Source organism: Gorilla gorilla, chromosome 10, assembly GCF_029281585.2.
Source record: "Gorilla gorilla gorilla isolate KB3781 chromosome 10, NHGRI_mGorGor1-v2.1_pri, whole genome shotgun sequence".
NCBI classification, from domain to species: Eukaryota; Metazoa; Chordata; class Mammalia; order Primates; family Hominidae; genus Gorilla; species Gorilla gorilla.
The window spans coordinates 76,252,809-76,272,620 of NC_073234.2; the positions used below are offsets into that span (position 1 = coordinate 76,252,809).

General features: G+C 39.6%; 1 protein-coding gene across 1 annotated transcript in view; it reads right to left on the reverse strand.

The window, feature by feature from the left end:
* The window catches only part of IRAG2 (inositol 1,4,5-triphosphate receptor associated 2), a 111,687-nt gene that overhangs the window by 72,812 nt on the left and 19,063 nt on the right, over nucleotides 1-19,812 (reverse strand). Inside the window, exons 7-15 of the mRNA XM_055358031.2 lie at nucleotides 19,161-19,319; nucleotides 15,547-15,664; nucleotides 12,540-12,590; nucleotides 9,601-9,678; nucleotides 6,121-6,177; nucleotides 4,247-4,306; nucleotides 4,079-4,143; nucleotides 2,481-2,580; nucleotides 641-775 (exon numbers count right to left, since the gene is read on the reverse strand). Coding sequence (XP_055214006.1) covers nucleotides 641-775; nucleotides 2,481-2,580; nucleotides 4,079-4,143; nucleotides 4,247-4,306; nucleotides 6,121-6,177; nucleotides 9,601-9,678; nucleotides 12,540-12,590; nucleotides 15,547-15,664; nucleotides 19,161-19,319 — 823 coding nt within the window. The remainder of the gene's footprint in view (nucleotides 1-640; nucleotides 776-2,480; nucleotides 2,581-4,078; nucleotides 4,144-4,246; nucleotides 4,307-6,120; nucleotides 6,178-9,600; nucleotides 9,679-12,539; nucleotides 12,591-15,546; nucleotides 15,665-19,160; nucleotides 19,320-19,812) is intronic.

Sequence of the window (19,812 nt, forward strand, 5' to 3'; positions counted from 1 at the left end):
ATGTTGCCATGTGTATATGCTATATTGTCAGGTGCTCTATACATGTTGAATATATACAGAGAGAATCATTTTCCAGAGCAAAACCTATCTTTTTAAATAGAAGAAAACAACCATTTTCACTTATTTTTACCATTCTAAAATGTACCAAAATGTACAAAATGTAAAATGTACCAAAATGTACCAAACTAAATGCTACCTACTATATGCTAGGCACTATGAAAGGGACTGGCAATACCAGTATGAAAATATTGTTCTCTGATTTCTCCAATCATCCAGAGTTTCCAGTGAAAAGTCAAAATGGAGAAAGGAATATCAGCCATTAACCAGAAGAAAATTTAAAGAAGGAAACTGTTCAATAGATACCATGTCTTCAGCCCTTTGATACTAAAGATTAGCTCACAGGAAAAAATAACCTCAAGCAATCCGTATCTAATGGTCCATCTGTTAGCCCTGATTGACCCAGAACTAAAAGGCCAGCTTCAGAAAGGTTTGAGAAAAACCTTCGCTTTTCAGAGTGTATTAATTTGGGTCTCAGCAGCACACAGATACATTTGGACTCAGCAAACAGGTTGCAGGTCAGTTATCTGCAGATATTCCCAGCCAAAACGGAACACCATGATAAAGGTATGTTATACGATACCAGCTTCTGAAGCGTGGCTGTGAATTCCACTGCCTTCTGCGCAGGCTGTCTTAGTAATAGCAGCATTTCCTGATCCATCATGGCGTCCAGAGATGACAAGTTGATTACACTGTGCTGACTTTCAGTTTCAGTGTTCTGAAACAAGGATCGAAATGCCCACAATTGACATCTGAATAAAGAACATTCATTATTTTCACTTAACAAAAATGATGCTCATGAGTTAATGTCATTGTCCTTGTCATTTGGTTCTCAATAGTCTTGTGGAATTCTCCTACATCCTAAAAAAGCTGTTGATATTTTCTCTCTGGGATGGCTCCAATTGAACATTTATTCTGTCTTAAGGAAAACTCATTTATCAATAGATGACATTTACATGCTGATGATATAAACAGTTATGGCTCTAATTTTAACATAAAAATAGGTAAAGAAATACCCAGGGGGAAAAAATTGGTAGAGAAGGGCGCTCAATCAAGCCCACTGAAAACGGGTTGGCTTCTTTTGTCTCCCTTCCATTCATAAAAGACCATATGATGTTTCACAAAGTACATTCCCTATACTTCTCTCAAAATCTCTTCCTCCTGTCATATTTTAAATATATGACCCAAGCCTTCTTTTTGCTGTCTGTTGAAAAGGTTACAGGACTCTTACTTCGAGATTCTAGTTAGAAGACAAACTTCCCAGCTCATCAGTGGGTAAACCTCAGAGCCAGAACTTTGCCGGCTGATAACCTTCCTGTTTAGAACTATAGAACTTTCTGGGCTGGCATCTTGACATCATTATTATCTCAGAGGACTGAGGATAAAAACACACTGCTGTGGCAGATTTGCCACAGTTTCATTCAGTCTGGCAGTTTGGCTTGGTTTCAAAAACACAGTGAAATGATGAGTATTTGAAACAGAATGTCAGGAAAGCACAGCCCTCAACAGAATGTCCAGGGCTGCCGGAGATGGCTTCAGATGAAGGCAGCATATGTTGTCCCTGCATACTTGGCAGAAGCAATTCAAATAGCGTTTGCCCAAAGGCATTCTTCCTCTCCTTTCAAGGTGGCATCACAGCTGTCAACAGGAGAACATTCTGACATATCTATCGTCCACAGATAGGAAGAGACCATCAAATGGTGAAAAGAAAGCGTTTTTCTAAATAAAGCATTTCTGAGCATAACAAGCACAAAACTGGAAAATACAAAGGAATGAAAATATAGCATAAGGGAGTCAGAATGTCTTTATCCCCGAGAAGGTTTTTAAAATATTTCTTCCCATGTTATAAAGTACTGGGTCTACCAAACAAAAGGAAATTGTTTAAACTAATAAATTCATTTTGCCACTTTAAAATTAACCGAAACACATGTAAGAAAATGCTAGTTTCTGTTCAGAATGTAATAATCAATGTCATTAATTTGGGCTGATACAATTATAATCTAAAGCAAATAAATTTGGTATTGTTTCTGGGCATCTTTATTTTTTGATAAATATATTTACTTTGAGGGTTTGGAAAATTCTAAAAAATAACTTATGGATATCTACTGCTACCTTTGGGATCCCAGACTGGGGAATCAGGGCAGGTAGTCTGTCCTGTCAAGAAAACAAAGATTTCTAAAGTCCCAAAGTCCCTGAATGCACACTTCCACAAACCTTCAACCTTGCTGTAGCTTTCGGCCGTAACTTGAAAATGGTCCTTTCTCCCCAAGCTAAGAAACTTTAGACTTGGACTCTAAGAACTATCAGCACATTCTCTCAGTGTCCCTGGTAGTTTTTGGCAAGCTGTGAACCTTCATTAAATCATAAGCTATCACATGGGGTAGTTATCTTTCAAAGCTTTCCATCTTCTTATAATGACCTACCTCTGCAGACTGAGCAAGAGTGAGTTCATAATGTAAAGACTTTTCTCCTTCAGAGATGATACTGTTACACTCTCCATTAACATTCAACTGGATCCCATTTCTTGAAAAAAACAAAAACAATAGCCTAGTTAGGTGTGCCTCCAACATTACGTTTGAAGTCAACAGAATATAGGGTCCATTTATCACCAAACAATCAGTGCCATGTGCCAAGGATTGTATAATGTGCTTGGGAATAGGGAGAGTGGTCAGAAATTGTCTCTGTCCTCCAGGAGCTGCACAGACTGGTGAGTCTCGGAGGTCATACACCAGGCCACATTTTTTAGAAGAATTGGTACCAACAGTTAAAAATCAGAAAATGTCACTTAAAAATCTGGATTTCTGGCTTTTCTTCCAAAATCAGAAGATGTGGCCAGACTAGGTCCATACCGTTTTGATGTCACAATTAGTTGGAGCTAAACAGAGTAACCCCTTTGCCTTTATATCGGTAATGCACTTATCTCCTTTGCCATTTGCATAATGTAGATGCGTGCATATTCCATTAGCTTTACTCATTTTTGTTATCTGAGTGGCTCCTGTGGATCCTGGACTAGCATATTACTCACATTCAGAAACAAATAATTATCATACAGGATGATGTGTGTTAGGAAAGAGGTGAGAACAAGGTGCCATGCTTACATTCAAAACAATTACTTAGGCCAGGCTGGGTGGCTTACACCTGTAATCCCAGCACTTTGAGAGGCCGAGGCAGGCAGATCATGAAGTCAGGAGTTTGAGACCAGCCTGGCCAACATGGTGAAACCCCATCTCTACTAAAAACACAAAAATTAGCCAGGCATGGTGGCATATGCCTGTAGTCCCAGCTTATTGGGGGACTGAGACAGAAGAATTGCTTGAACTCAGGAGGTGGAGGTTGCAGTGGGCCGAGATCACACCACTGCACTCCAGCCTGGGTGACAGAGCAAGACTCCACCTCCAAAAAAAAAAAAAAAAAAAAAAGAAAAAAAAGAAAGAAAAAAAGAGTTACTTAGTTCCAGGGTAAGGGAAAAGCAAGCAACGGAAAGTCAACACAATGGACTGAATGTTTGTTTGCCCCCCATTATTTCATATATTGAATTTCTAATCCCAATGCGATGGTATTTGGAAATGGAACACTTGGAAGGTAATTAAGTTATGAGGTTGGAGCCCTCATGAATGGGATTAGTGTCTTTATAAGAAGAAGCCAAAGAGTTAGCTAACTGCTTTTCCTCCATGCTTGTACAAGGATAAGTCAGCAATCTGCAACCTAGTACAGGGCCCTCACTAGAACTCAACCCTGCTGGCACCCTTATCTTGGAGTTCCAGCCTCCAAAACTGTAAGAAATAAATGAGTATTATTGAAGCCACACAGTCTATGGTATTTTGTCATAGCATCCTGAGCTGTCTAAGACAATCAGGGGTCATAGAAAACTCACAGAGAAGTTCTCATGGAGAAAAATAGAGAAAATATCACATACAAAAGTATAGAAGAAAAGAATGTGGCACATACAAAGCTCAATTAGGCCAATAATGTAGGGTAGAGGAACAAGAGAGGAGGCTGGCAAGGGTTGCCCTCTACTTACGTGATGAGTTCCTGTTGCAAGTGCTGTAACTCATGAGCCAGTTTATTTTTTTCCCCTCGTAAATTCTGGAATCGCACACAACATTAGGCTGTACATGTTACTCTAGTGGGGAATTTACATTTAACAAGCCCACCTTGCAAGGTGTGAGATTAATAATAACAGGTATACCTCTATAATGCTTCCATATTCTATGATGGTTGATTTAAGTTCTTCTATATATAAGCCTTTCTGAAAAGTAGAAGAGAGAAATAATAGCAAAAAAGTAATGGGTCCACCAAATCATATATATTAGACTATTAATGTGAGCCACAGAAAAATTGTAAATGCCCAATCGTCATGCGATCCTACCAGTCTCACTATTTGAAAACTGAACCAGTCGGTGTTTTGCGATTAAAAACACACAAGGACGGCTGGGCGTGGTGGCTCACGACTGTAATCCCAGCACTTCGGGAGGCTGAGGAGGGCGGATCACCTGAGGTCGGGAGGTCCAGACCAGCCTGACCAACATGGGGAAACCCTGTCTCTACTAAAAATGCAAAATTAGCCAGGCGTGGTGGCGCATGCCTGTAATCCCAGCTACTCAGGAGGCTGAGGCAGGAGAATCACTTGAATCCAGGAGGTGGAGGTTGTGGTGAGCCAAGATCACGCCATTGCACTCCAGCCTGGGCAACAAGAGTGAAACTCCATCTCAAAAAAACAAACACACACACACACACACACACACACACGGACAAAAAGGGAGCAATATGTAACTGGTGTCAATATAATCTGTGTTTGTCTGACCCAGTGGAATCAAACTCTAAAAGGTGATTCTTAAGCCCAAAACAAAATTATATTTATCATCATGATGTGTTAAATAAAAAAATCAGTCTTGCAAGTGACCAATGAAATTAAGGCATCTGATTTTTTTCAGTACTAATGATACCTCCTTAAAATCATTGTTTTGTTCTACAAGACCAAAAGGTACAGGTAGTGAGTACCTGATCTCTAATTTTATCCCGTGGCTAGCATGGTGGCTGGCACATGGGAGATGATCAATCAATACCTGATGAACCCCGAGCAGGAGTGCAGAATGGTGAGAAGACCAGAGTTAGGGAGGAACTGAGTAGCCACTACTATCGCAATATCATTACATAGAGAACACACGCAATGAAGACATCAAGTTAGGACAATATGCAGTATCCCAGTCAAAGTCCACAGCTACGCATGTTTCTTTTGAAACTTCAAAATGTGCATGGAAAAGAGGAGTGGCAAATATCATTCTTTCTTCACTTCCCTGTTTTGGACTGTGGAAGATTATTGACTGAGGCTGTGTTCCTTCCTGTGTCTCTTAAAGTTACCATAACCAGCACCTTTGTAGCCGGTATCCTTGGCTACAATCACAGGATACAAGAATAGAATGATATCTATCTATACATCTATCTAATCAATCAATCAAATTGGGTTTCAAATAATTTGGGTATATATTCTTCTTCCACCCTAAAATGAATGGCTGCAGACTCATTTATGTTGTTAGAAATTAAAACGACATCACCAGTATCTAGCCAGTGACTGGTAGATTGGCACACTAATATTTGTCACGTGTGGATGAACACCACCAGAATTTAGAGAAGATATGTTCAAACTTATTTTTATAAAGTACTATAAAGGAAAGTCTCATGATATCATATTAGAATCAGATTTTTTAGGCTGGGCGCGGTGGCTCACGCCTGTAATCCCAGCACTTCAGGAGGCTGAGGCAGGTGGATCACCTGAGGTTAGGAGTTCAAGACCAGTCTGGCCAACATGGGGAAACCCCGTCTCTACTAAAAATACAAAAATTAGCTGGCATGGTGGCAAAACACCTGTAATCCCAGCTACTCAGGAGGCTAAGGCAGGAGAATTGCTTGAATCTGGGAGGTGGAGGTTACAGTGAGCCGAGATCATGCCATTGCACTCCAGCCTGGGCAACAGAGCAAGACTCTGTCAAAAAAAAAAAAAGAATCAGATTTGGAGAGAGCTAGCCAATTCCACGGGCCTTTGTGGTAAGGAACAATACCAACCTTCTGCAAACTTGTATCTTTATTAAGCAAAGTGTTCTCATATGTGTGTAACTGCATCTGAAAAGAGACGAATTTAGGGAAGGCCGTTGGGACATTGCTTTGGTAAAAGGACAGTGCCATAAAATCATTCCAGTGAGATGTTTCTGAAGCACCTTTAACATGCATGTACTTTTCACTTTACAAAGTACTTTCCCTTCCAACTCTAGAGGCAGGAGTCATTGCTCTCATGTTACCAGTGAGGAAACCAAACTCCACACTACCCAGAGACTCACCCACCCAATGTCGCACACTGTCAGTGGCAGAGCTGAGCCTGGAATGCAAGTCTACAGCTCCAGCCAAGTGCCCTTCCCACCATTCCACACTTAACATAATAAGGGAATGTTCAGAATCTTCACTTTTTTGGTGAAAATAAAAAGTCTAGATACAATACGAACATAGATTCCATGAGGACACATAGAAGACTCTTCCCCTTTTAAAAACGTAGTTTAGCCTGGCATGGCGGCACATGCCTGTAGTCTCAGGCACTTGGGAGGCTGAGGCTGGAGGACGGTTTGAGCCCCAGAGTTCGAAGGTGCAGTGAGCTATGATCACACCATTGCACTTTAGCCCAGGTGACAGAGCAAGACTCTCATCTCTAAAACTAAAATTTAAATTAAAAAAAAAAACATATTGTAACAATGCTTAAGATTTCTTTTAGCTAAGTGAACATAAAGGATATATCAATTTATTCAAATCCAAAGCAAGCTTGTTGGCATATGCTGCTACATATTATAGAATGAATAAATATGTATATTGACTGAATTGAGAACCTGGAAAAATAATCATCACGGTCAGAAGCAGAATCATCACCATAATCTTATACACTGGATATAATCACATCATCATCTGAGTTTATAACAAGCTTGTGGGATAGGTACAAACATCACATCCATTTAGTAGATGTGAAAATTTAGACTTAAAGCTTGCCTGAGGTTATAAAATTTTTCAGTAGAAAAGACAGGATCTGAACCCGTGTCTTCTGGCTCTTTCCACTGGTTTATCACAGCTGTGTTTTGCAAAGACTGCCACTCCTAGTGTAGAATTAATTTTAATGTCTAAGAAGGCTGGGCATGGTGGCTTACAGCTGTAATCCCATGCTTTAGGAGGCCAAAGTAGGAGGATCACTTGAGGGAAGGAGTTCAAGATCAGCTTGGGCAACATAGCAAGACTTCATCTATACAAAAAATTTAAAAATAAATTAACTGGGCATGGTGGTGTGCCTCTGTACTCCCAGCTACTTGGAAGTTTCAGATGGGTACACGTGCACAACGTGCAGGTTTGTGATGGGAAGATCACTTGAACCCAGGAGTTCAAGGCTGCAGTGAACTATGATAATGCCACCGCACTACCCCGCAGGTAACAGAGTGAGATCCCATCTTTAAATTCACGAATTAACTGATTATTTGTTAGTTAATTTTTTAAAAATTGATGTTTAAATTATAACTGTTGTTTTACATATATATGTAAACACACACATGAAATGTTAGTTTCTGCTAGGAAACTGGAAAACTCTACATACAGAATGTAGAAATTTAAGTATATCATCATTTCAGACACATACAACAACAAAATATTTCTCAAATGAGCCATTAGAGATGACAATAAGCATGACACAAATTCATGAATTTACTAGTCGTTGTCATCTGTTTCCTGATGAGAATGTGTGACAGATAACAAAAATATGTATGAAATATAAACTTTTTAGACACTATCTAGACAAAAAATATTTTTGTAAGGTATAATTTCTTAATATAATTAGGGATAAATTTTTCCCATCTCTTCTCATTTTTAGCATTAAGAAGGTACATTATCTCAGGTTGAGGTTGGTAAACTACAAAAAAATAAAAATTAAATTAAAAGAAGGTACAATATCTGAAATATTTCCTGATTTAGAAATTCATAAAATCAGATACAATTAAATTAAAAATTGCCATATAATATAAAAAGATAACAAATTTGGGCAAGAATGTAGAGAAATTTGAGCCCTCATGCATTGCTGGTGGAATGTAAAATGGTGCAGCCACTTTGAACACAGCCTGGCAGTTCCTTAAAAGGTTAAACATAGAAACAAGGCCAGGCGTGGTGGTTCACCCCTGTAATCCCAACACTTTGGGAGGCTGAGGCGGGCAGATCACTTGAGGTCAGGAGTTTGAGAACAGCCTGGCCAACATGGTGAAATCCCATCTTTACCACAAATACAAAAATTAGCTGAGCATGGTGGCGCACTCCTGTAATCCCAGCTACTCAGGAGGCTGAGGCAGGAGGATCCCTTGAACCTGGAGGCAGAGGTTGCAGTGAGCCAAAATCACACCACTGCACTCCAGCCTGGGCAACAAGAGCAAAACTCTGTTTCAATAAATAAATAAATAAACAAACAAACATAGAAACATCAAGTGACCCAGTAATTTCACTCCTAGGTATATACCCAAGAGAAATCAAGACATATGTACACATAGAAATTTGTATACAAATGTTCATAGCAGACGATTCATAATAGCCAGAAAGTGAAAACAGCCTGAACACCCATCACCTGATGAGTGAACAAACAAAATTTGATATATCCATATAGAATATTATCCAGCCATAAAAAGAGGTAGTAATACAGCCGGGTGCAGTGGCTCATGCCCGTGATCCCAGCACTTTGGGAGGCCGAGGCGGGCAGATCACGAGGTCAGGAGATTGAGACCATCCTGGCTAACATGGTGAAACCCGGTCTCTACTAAAAATACAAAAAATTAGCTGGGTGTGGTGGCGGGTGCCTGTAGGCCCAGCTACTTGGGAGGCTGAGGCAGGAGAATGGCGTGAACACGGAAGGCAGAGCTTGCAGTGAGCCAAGATTGCGCCACTGCACTCCAGCCTGGGCAAAAGAGCGAGATTCTGTCTCAAAAAAAAAAAAAAAAAAAAAGAAAAAAAAAAGGAGGTAGTAATACATGCTATATCATGGATGAACCTTAAAAACATTATGCTAAGTGAAATCAGCCACACACAAAAGGCAACATATTATATGATTTAATTTATATGAAATGTCCAGAAGAGACAAATCTATAGAGACAGACAATAGATTAGTGGCTGCTTAGGGTTGGGGAGAGGACGGTGGGTGGGGGATGGTAAAAGGGATTTCTTTCGGGGTGATGAGAATGTTTTAAACTTGATTTTGGTGATGGTTGTACAACTCTGTGAATGTACTAAAACACACTGACTTGTATACTTTAAGTTGATGAAATTTAAGGCATGTGAATTACATATCGGTAAAGCAGTTGCCAAAAAAAAAAAAAGAAGGAAAAGGAAACTAGCTTTTATATAACTCAAATATTTTGTAGACTAAAAGTTTCAGAATTTATAACCAAAGTTTAGTTTGTCAATGAGGCATAGACATTTTCATAAAATAATACTGGTTTGACAGAAAAAAAAATATTTTACCAGTATTTGGGAAGTGCTTACTTGGTGCTCTGTCTCAGTTTTAGACAAGTCTTCAATCTTCTTTTCCAGTCTGTCTATATCCATGATGTTCTTGAAATTCTAATGTAAAAGATAGTATTCTTGGATTTAGCACCAAGAAAAATAAAAGATGAGGACAAACAAAGTCTCTTTTAGGAGGTGGTATTTCATCACTCTCAGTATTGCCTTTTTATCTTCCATTCAACCTCAGCCACTACTCCCATAGTCATAAATTCAAACTTGTTATTACCAGTCACTGCAGCCCCTCCATTACCTTACTTGCAAGCATCCCACTGTTCAACAACCACCTCTTGGCTTTCCAGATTACTTCCTCTATACCCACAAACCTTCAATCCCCCCTGGAACCCGCAATCCATTGATCTGACCACGTTTTCACTATCCTTCAACCTTCCCATGAACTCAGACCCCTCTTTATTTAGCTTCAGTTCTTCCCTGGGCAATCATTATAATCATTCCCTTCCAAATGCCTCCATTCCCTGCCTAACTCCTGCTTCTTAGCATTTACCTGAATTAGCTTACCACCCACTCCACACCAGCACCCTTTCAGATGAACATGCTTAAAGAAAGCATGAACAGATAGGTCACACGTTTAATTCATGGCCTTTAGCCTCAGTGTTTACTGGTGATCATATCATATCATCCTGGTATATTTATACTGCCTTTTACCTAAATCAGGGGGTGGCAAACTATGCCCAGCCCCCTCACTCCACCCCTAAAGGCCAAATCTAGCTGACCACCTGTTTTTGTAAATAAGGTTTTATCAGAGCACAGCTGTGCCCATTCAGGTACATACTGTCTATGACTGCTTTCACAATACAAAGGCAGAGGTAAGTAGTTGACACAAAGGTCATTTTTGTGGCTAGCAAAGCCTAAAAATATTTATAATCAGGCCCTTTACAAAAAATTTTCCAACCCCTAGCTCATTTCATTCCTCCTCTTTCCTCAAATTTCCAATACCCCCTCCAATATCCTCACTCTCAGCTGATGACTTTGCTTTGTATTTCAGAGACACTAGAAACAACCAGAAGAAAATTTCCTTCTTACCTGAAAACATAACAAATATCTTTGGATATATTACAAAGCATTTCCTGATCCAAACACTTCTGTCCACCTCCACTGCAACTACTCAGTCCAAGCCCCCATCAGCTTTTGACTGGATCATTGCAAAGGCCTCCTAATTGGTCTTCCTGCTTTTTCTCTTGCCCCGCTACAATGGATTCTAAACCCAGCAGCTAGAGTTCTCTTGTTAAAACGGAATTAGATCATATTACTCCTTTGCTCGAAACACTTCAATGGCTCCCATCTCACTCAAGTGTTTTTTTTTGTTTTGTTTTGTTTTGTTTTAAAAAAGACAGAGTCCTTAGGATACCTGTGTAAGCCCCTTGTGTCTGGACCCTCCAGCTCTTGGCCTGCATCTCTTGCTACTTGTTCACTTTGCTCCAGACACTCTGGCCTCGCTGTCCCTCCAAAATAGCAGGCAGGCTGCAGCCTCACGATTTTCAGCTATTTCTTCTGCCTGGAAGGCTCTTTCACAGATAAACCTCCTTTCCCAGTTTTGAATCAAATGATTAGCTTCATAAGGCTGCTTTTCCTAACCACCCTAGTTTAAATTGCACTCCTCTCTGCCTCAATTCTGTTTTCTGCTTTTCTTTTCTCTATAGCTCTTTTTACCATCTAACATACTAGTTCCACATGAGCTATTTTGTTAAGCTCATATACTCAGCACTTAGAATAGCTCTAAGATCTTCCAATGAATACGTGTTGAATGAACAAAATGAATGAATGAATAAAAGTGAATCACTACCCAAACCATTGTGATGTTACTCTTCACAATGCATCAGATTTTTACCTCCCAAAGGAATCTTAGCTAGTGACAACACTTATATTCGTTTTCTAATGTAAGTCAATAATTGAAATGCTATTTCATGATGAAGGGCTTTCAATCTTCCTTCTATCTCAATTCTGAACTGGTTTGGTACAATTCTTTGATACTTGTCACTCATTTAAATAAGAGGAGAAAAATATCTTACATTAGTAGTTTAATTGTAAATCACTAGTTTCACAAAAGCCTGGCCTTGTGGCTATACCAGCTCTGAATCTAATATAGGCTTTCTTTCCAAACTTTAATTGTTCCTTTCCAATACACTATGAAATTTTAAAATACCCACTTGGCCCACATTTTGAATAACTCTCCAGATTGTGCTGCATAGCTTCATAAATACTTCTGATAGCCTCACATAAAAGCAAAATTTAAAAACTGGCATACTACTTGATATTCAAATGGTACCTATTATAAAAGGAATTTTCCCAGCAAAATAGTAACTTGCTAGTAGCTTGTTCCCTGTTCTTCCAATGCTTCAATTTTGTTGCTTTAAAAAAATTATATTTTTTCTTTGAGATTATACTAATATTTCCTAATATTTATAAGCTACATTGTGGTTTACCAAATGGCTTCACATGAATTATCTTAGTTAATCTCGAAAATAACTCCATGGCATAGGTACTATTAGCCCAGAAAAGATAAATGGTTTTTCCAAGGTCCTTTTTTCAGTGAATTTAAGATCTGAATCGTAGACTCAAGACTTTTGCCACTTTGTTCAATGGAATTAAATGGAAAATGATTAGATAACATTCATACTTTCCTTCTTGATTTGGATATTTTTTAGATGGGTTCGTTGTATTTCATCTTAAATTTGAATTTCTTAAATCCCATTTCTTCCAAGGATAATTGCGAAAGTAACAGTTTCTCTGTTCAGACATGAAAATCCCATCCGTTCCTCCTCACTTGTGATTTGACAAGTCAGCCTGCTCTCTGGCCTATAGGAGGCTATTCACTTGATTTTTATTTAACCCACAGCCATAAACCACGATTATATGATTTGCATGTTTGTCTATGCCAGTGTTTAACGATTCTGACATACCTCTTCCTGTAGAATCCGAATCTTAAGAATCAGAGCCCGGTTTTCTGTCTCCTAATTCATTGTGAGAAAAATAATTAAAATATATTTAAGATGTTTATGAAAATACCACATATTTACCTCCAAGGCTGACATTCTCTACCAACTTTAAATGTAGCATTCACCTATCACAAATGAGCCTACTCTGAAAATATTTTCAATGTGGGGTTAAGCCTTGGCCTACAGGTACTTGGGGATCTAAGTGAAGTCATTCTCCTCCTGGACTCAATGTAACTATGGTTGTTAGGGAGGAAAAGACAAAAGAAACAAAAAAGTAACCACCTGGCTTCTTTCCCTGCTACTTCATTTATGACAGGTAGTTGTAAACTCAGCTATTTAAATAGCACCTTGAAATCACAGAGCTCTAGAGTTCTATTCGAAGCTGTGGATATTCTCAGATTCAACATCATCACAACATATGAGCATCAAAAACTGTTTTACAATTAACAGCCTCAAATTCAGAACCATCAGAAAAAAAAATCAATATATTTCAGGATAGGCTATTTGCCAAATTGTTAACAGTAAATTTCACGGGTAGGTTAAGAATTTTGCAAAACTTTTTATTTGTTAATATGCATTTCTTTATTTTTATAAAGTAAATAGGCAGTACCTTTATAATATAAAAATGAAAGAAAAAACATCTCAAGCTAGGATTTCATTGACACAATAATAAACACCTGCTCCCCATCCATGTACTTAAAATCTGAATACCTGAGTTCAATTCTGGCCCCACTTTTTTTTTTTTTTTTGAGACGAAGTCTCACTCTTGTTGCCCCGGCTGGGGTGCAATAGTGCGATCTCAGCTCACTGCAACCTCCGCCTCCCAGGTTCAAGTGATTCTCCTGCCTCAGCCTCCCAAGTAGCCAGAATTACAGGCACTTGCCACCACACCTGGCTACTTTTTGTATTTTTAGTAGAGACGGGGTTTCACCATGTTGGCCAGGCTGGCCTCGAACTCCTGACCTCAGGCGATCTGCCCACCTCAGCCTCCCAAAGTACTGGGATTACAGGCATGAGCCACCGTGCCCGATGGCCCTACCATTTTTTTAAAAATTGACAGATAAATAACATCATATGCTTTTATCATGTATAACATGATGTTCTAAAGTACATGTATACCATAGAATGGTTAATTTAGCTCTATCATTTATTAGACAATTGACTTTGAACAATTAAAAACTTTCTCTGGACTTTATTGCTCTATTACATTTTTTAGTATACAAAAATATAGTAACTTCTGTTTCTACCTTACAGGTTTTCTGTTATTACCTATGAGATGAAGTATCAACTAAATCTTTTAAAATTATAAAGCACTACAAAATGCAAATGATTAGGATTCTGTATCTAGGACTCTGAACTTTATTTTTATTTATTTATTTATTTTTTGAGACCAAGTCTCAGACACCCAGGCTGGAATGCAGTGGTGCAATCTTGGCTCACTGCAGCCTCCACCTCCTAGGTTCAAGCAATCCTCCCACCTCAGCCTCCCAAGTAGCTGGGATTACAAGTGTGTGCCACCACGCCTGGCTAATTTTTATATTTTTAGTTGAGATGGGGTTTCGCCATGTTGGCCAAGCTTGTCTTGAACTCCTGACCTCAAGTGACCCACCCGCCTCAGCCTCCCAAAGTGCAGGCCAAAATTCTGCACTTTAATCAATAGCAGTTTAACATTACCAATTCCTAAGAGGAAAGAAAGGACATTGAATGCTTTACATGCGCTAGCTCATTTATCCCTCCCAGCCCTCCGGTAAGTAGTATTGTTATCTCCATTTTATCTAGGAGGATCCACGGGCTTAGAGTGATTATGTGGCAGGGCTAAAGTCACACAGCCCTTGGAGCCGGAGCTTGAAGGCAGGAAGTCTGACTCCCAAGCGTGGGCTCTTGACCAGTTCTCTCCACTGCCTTCAGTTAGAAGCTCCTCAGTGGTCCCAGATTGAGTCTTTCCTATAATGCATCCATAGAGACTTGCAGGGTCACAAAAGACCTGGCATTCAATGATCTAGTCCCCATATTTTACTACTGAGGCAAGAGCTAAGCTAAACGAAGTTATTTTGTTTGTGGGAGGTCATAAGGGACTGCCACAGGGCTGGAACCAAGTCTCTCTATGATTTAGAGACTCTAAAAACAGTTTTGCAACTGATACCTGAAACAAATTAGTCGGAATGACTTTCAGCCACTCCTTACCATAGTTAATGATACTAGAGTACTGCTGGCATCTATCAGGATTTTGAAGACTATTACTAATTCTTTATACAACAGTTGAAACTTCTCAACAAAAATGATCACTTCTCTGGCATCTGACTTAAAGTTTAGTCTAAATGACTCTTTTGCTCTGAAATTATAAGCCTATGCTTATTTAGCACAAGGAATGATTTATGGAGCTTCTCAGTAACCTGTAAGTACTGAGAGAACTGTTTTTTTTTTTAAATCTGAGAAAAAAGGTGAAAGTTTCACGGATTTTTTTTAATTCAAGTGGTTTTTAGTATCAGATATTTTTGAATTCTCCTATCGATTTTAGGAGGCATTCCAGATATTTTCTGGGTTTTCAGAAACTATTGTGAATGTGACTGAGAAATATGTAAAAAATTTGAATCTTGATTGAAAAGGAGGCCAAGCACAGTGGCTCATGCCTATAATCCCAACACTTTGGGAAGCTGAAGTGAGAGGATCACTTGAGCCTGGGAGGTCGAGGCTGGAGTGAGCCACGGTCCTGCCACTGCACTCCAGCCTGGGCAACAAAGCAAGATCCTGTCTCAAAAAAAAAGAAAAAAAGAAAAGAAAGAAAGAAAAGAAAAAGAAAGAAAAGGAAAACATAGATTTAAAAAAATCCTACCTGCCTTTACTTTTCTAAAGTGTTACCAATTCATTCATCAGGATATTGACTTCTGATTTTCCACCGGGTAAGTCCTCTTGTATATTTCAGTTATGTAAATTATATGCCAAATTCAAAGTACTATAATAGATGACTTACTAATTGTTTGCTCTGGGCTACAATCATGCTGTTCAGCTCTTCTGAAGCATTCATACTAAGTTTCAGTTCCTCCAGTTCTTCTTTTAACAGATTTGTTCTCATAATAGCCTGGTGGGCACTGTGGGGGTGGGGGGAGAAGGCCATGAGCAAAACCTCAAATATAACCGTCAAAGACACTAAGAACAGCCAAGGACTATTTTGGACCCAAGTTGAAAACCACTAAAGGCTTAAACCAGATGCCCGCATAGTAAAAATATACCCATGATCTTTCAGTCCTTGGAAAAGGAAGAAATTTGGAGGAAAATGGGGAGTGGGGAATGGAGACTATGGGGAAAACAGACAAATGTATTCCTGAAGCTAAAGATTTAGAGGATCCCTCTGAAAATCATCACTGGCTGAATTACCTGGTTCTTTCCCCCTACTAAGAAGATGTAATGTTAGTTAATGCAGTTCCACAAATATTTATTGAATAATATCATGTTCTAGGTGCTCTACAATGCAGGCTACGATGGTGAACAAAAGGGACATGGTCCTTGGCCTTATAGAGCTTACATACTATGGAGGGAGATGACAACTAAACAAATAAATAATTACCAAGTCTCTATATGACATATTCTATAAAGAAGTTTATCATACTGTTGATTATAACAAAGCATTGGAAAAAAAAACCTAAACATCCACCAACAGGAAACTGATTAAATGAATTATGGTAATCCATGTCATGAAGTTACCTACTTGTAGCTCCCATTAGATTATAGACTGTTCCCTTAGGAACACAAAGGCTTCAAAGGAGATACAATTTTTTTCCTAAGAAATTACATTGATCATTTAACAAATACTAATTGAGTGCTGAACCTGTCCCAGGCACTGTGCTAGGCTTTGAAGAAGGGAAGAATGACTGAATCCAGAGAATTCTACTCATCTGGAGTTTATAGCCTAGTGGGGTAAATAGACAATCATAATGACAATACAGTATGATAAGAATCAAAAGAAATAAGGGTTTCTGGCTTTTAGGCAACTAGAAGGAAGGTAGTGCTGTTCTACAGTAGGTATTCTACTAAGCACTAGGCTAAACAGGATGAATATGACATAGTTCCTCCCATCAAGAAGGTCACAGTGATATAAACAGGAGGCAGGGAAACACTAGGTAGAAAAGGGCAGGGTTCCTGGCAAGGGTTCCACCCTCAAGCCTGGACCCATGGCCTTAAATGAGAACTTCGCATCCCTGATTTCCCACCTGAATGCTGCCTTTTGACCCACCATGCCCCCTATCCTGTACCCACAAAAACTCCAAGCTCCACTGGCAGAGGAGCAGAGCAGTGTGGAAGAAAAGGAGAGAAGAGAAGAAGCTCTGAATATCAAGAGGAGAAGAGGCAGCTGGACATCAGAGACTAAGGTCAGAGAGAACTTTGGCCAGGGACTGTCAGAGAGGAGTTTGGCTGGGACAGCTAAACTCCAGGGGAAGATTGTCTTTCCACACCATCCCCTTTCCAGCTCCCCATCCTGCTGAGAGCCACTTCCACCACTCGATACAATCTCCACATTCACCATCCTTCAAGTTCGTGTGACCTGATTCTTCCTAGATGTTGGACAAGAACCTGGGTACCAAGAGGGTAGGGTGTAAAAGGCTGTCACCCTGATCCTTCACTGAGCTAGTTTAACTCTTAGCTGTCCATAGATGGCAAATGCTAAAAGAGTATTGCTTGTAACACATGCCCTCTGGGGCTCCAGAGGTTGTGGGCAACCCCTAGATGCTGCCACAGGCTGGTATGGGGTTTGTTCCTCCTGGCACCCAAAGGCACTCACCCCAGCTCCTATACCTGCTCACCTGCATGCTCCCCCTCCTGCAAGGTGTTTGAGCATGGCAGCTGAGCAAACAAGCCATCCCAGTTGCAAGTCCCACGAGGCGGTCAAGGGAACCCTCCCGCCTCAACAGTTAATACAGAAAACAAATTACACTATGATGGGACAATTGGACAATATCAAAACTAGGTTAAGGAAACAGACAGTCTTCAGAAAGGATTAGGGGAAGGAGAAAAGAGAAAGACACGTGGCTTAATTTTGTAGACAGTGGCATTCTGATTGCCCATCTGGATTCTCCAGCCTTTCTGTCCATTATGTGAGTTACTTAATTCCTTTCTGATATATTTCTTGACTGCTTATTAAACCAGAGTTAGATTCCAGTGCTTGCAACCAAAAATCCTGACCGACATATTCATCCAAAGCAGTTTTGTTAAAGAAACTTTGAATTTTTATATTTCAGTTAAATAATAAATAAGCCAATAGTGAAATGAAGAGGACTTGAGGTAAGCAATTTTTTTAAAGATTAGTTTGGAGACTGGACTGGACAAGGTCAAAGATTTTGAGGATGAGAATGCTTTAGTGAAACATATGACTGGGCATGGTGGCTCCCTCCTGTAATCCCAGCACTTTGGGAGGACGAGGTGAGCAGATTGCTTGAGACCAGGCATTCTAGACCAACCTGGGCAACATGGCAAGACCTTGTCTCTACAAAAACACAAAAATTAGTCAGGCATGGTGGCATGCACCAGTAGTCCCAGCTACTTGAGGGGTGGGGGGTGAGACCAGAAGATCACTTGAGCTTAGGAGACTGAGGTTGCATGCAGTGAGCTGAGACCGTGCCGCTGCACTACAGCCTGGGTGTCAAAGTGACACCCTGTCTCCAAAAAAAAAAAAAAAAGAAAGGAAGAAAGAAACATTTCCACTCAAAAACTCCTGCACAAATGTTCATGGCAGCATTATTCCTAATAGCCAAAGAGTGGAAACACTCCAAATGTCCATCATCTGAAGAATGGATAAACAAAATCTGATATATCTATGCAACTGAATATTATTCAGCCAAAAAGAAATGAGGTAGTAATACATGCTACAACATGGATGAACCTTAAAAACATTATGCTAAGTGAAATAAGCTACACACCAAAGTTCACATATTGTATGATTCCATTTATATGTAATGCCCAGAATAGGCTAATCTATAGAGACAGAAAGTAGAATAGAGCTTTCCAGGGTCTAAGAAGAGAGGAAATGGAGCGTGCCTGCTGGTAAGTATGGAGTTTCTTTTCGGAGTGGTGAAAATATGCTGGAATTGGATAATGGTGATGATTGCACAACCTTGAGAATATACTCAAGTTTTGTTTTTGTTTTTTTGTTTTTGTTTTTGTTTTTGAGACAGAGTCTTGCTCTGTCACCTAAGCTGGAATGCAGTGGCACGATCTTGGCTTACTGCAACTTCCGCCTCCCAGATTCAAACGATTCTCTTGCCTCAGCCTGCGGAATAGCTGGAATTACAGGCTCCTGCCACCATGCCCAGCTAATGTTTGTATTTTCGGTAGGGATGGGGTTTCATCATGTTGGCCAGGCTGGTCTCAAACGCTTGATCTCAAGTGATTCACTTGCCTCGGTCTCCCAAAGTGCTGGGATTACAGGCATGAGTCACCATGCCCAGCCAGAGAATATACTCTAAAAACACTGAATTGTATACTTTAAGAGAATGAATTTTATGCTGTGTGACTCTCAATAATTAAAAGGTTTTTTAAAAAAAGAAAAAAGAAATGAAAGTTCCCAGCACACTGGACCCCACTGTGGCTCACCTTTTTACCTGAAGGCGCAATTCGGTACAGTCCTCTGATAACTGGCTGTTAGTTTCTTCCAGGGTTTCTAAAGCCAACTTAAACTTATTATTTTCTTCCTCAAGTTTTCGTTTGTTGAAATGAAGGTCTGCTACGTAGGCAATCAAATCAGACACCTCTCTGCAAGTGAAAGAATAGATGAGAATAACCTTCACATCACTAATTCCTTCTAGTAAAATAAGGTATACGGTTAAACAAACCAAACTTTGATATTCTGGTGAGTTTTTTTTTTTTAATTTTACCCTCATCTGTCATCATAAACATAATTAATGTATATAATAAATAGCTATTCAGATTTTATTACAATAGCATCAAAGATGTTTCCCAAAATTTCCAAGTAGCCGTCATTTGCCAGATGTAAAATCAACTTCTACAGTTTTTGTTGATTCTTTTCCCCTTCACTCTCAACATTTGTCTTCTAAACGAAGAGTTCCTATTTCTGCCTGGAATATGAGAGATTCTGAAATAAATGGACACAATATTTTTTTTTTTTCATTTTTTGAGACAGAGTCTTGCTCTGTCGCCCAAGATGGAGTGCAGTGGCACGATCCTCCGCCTCCCAAGTTCAAGCAATTCTCCTGCCTCAGCCTCCAGAGTAGCTGGGACTACAGGC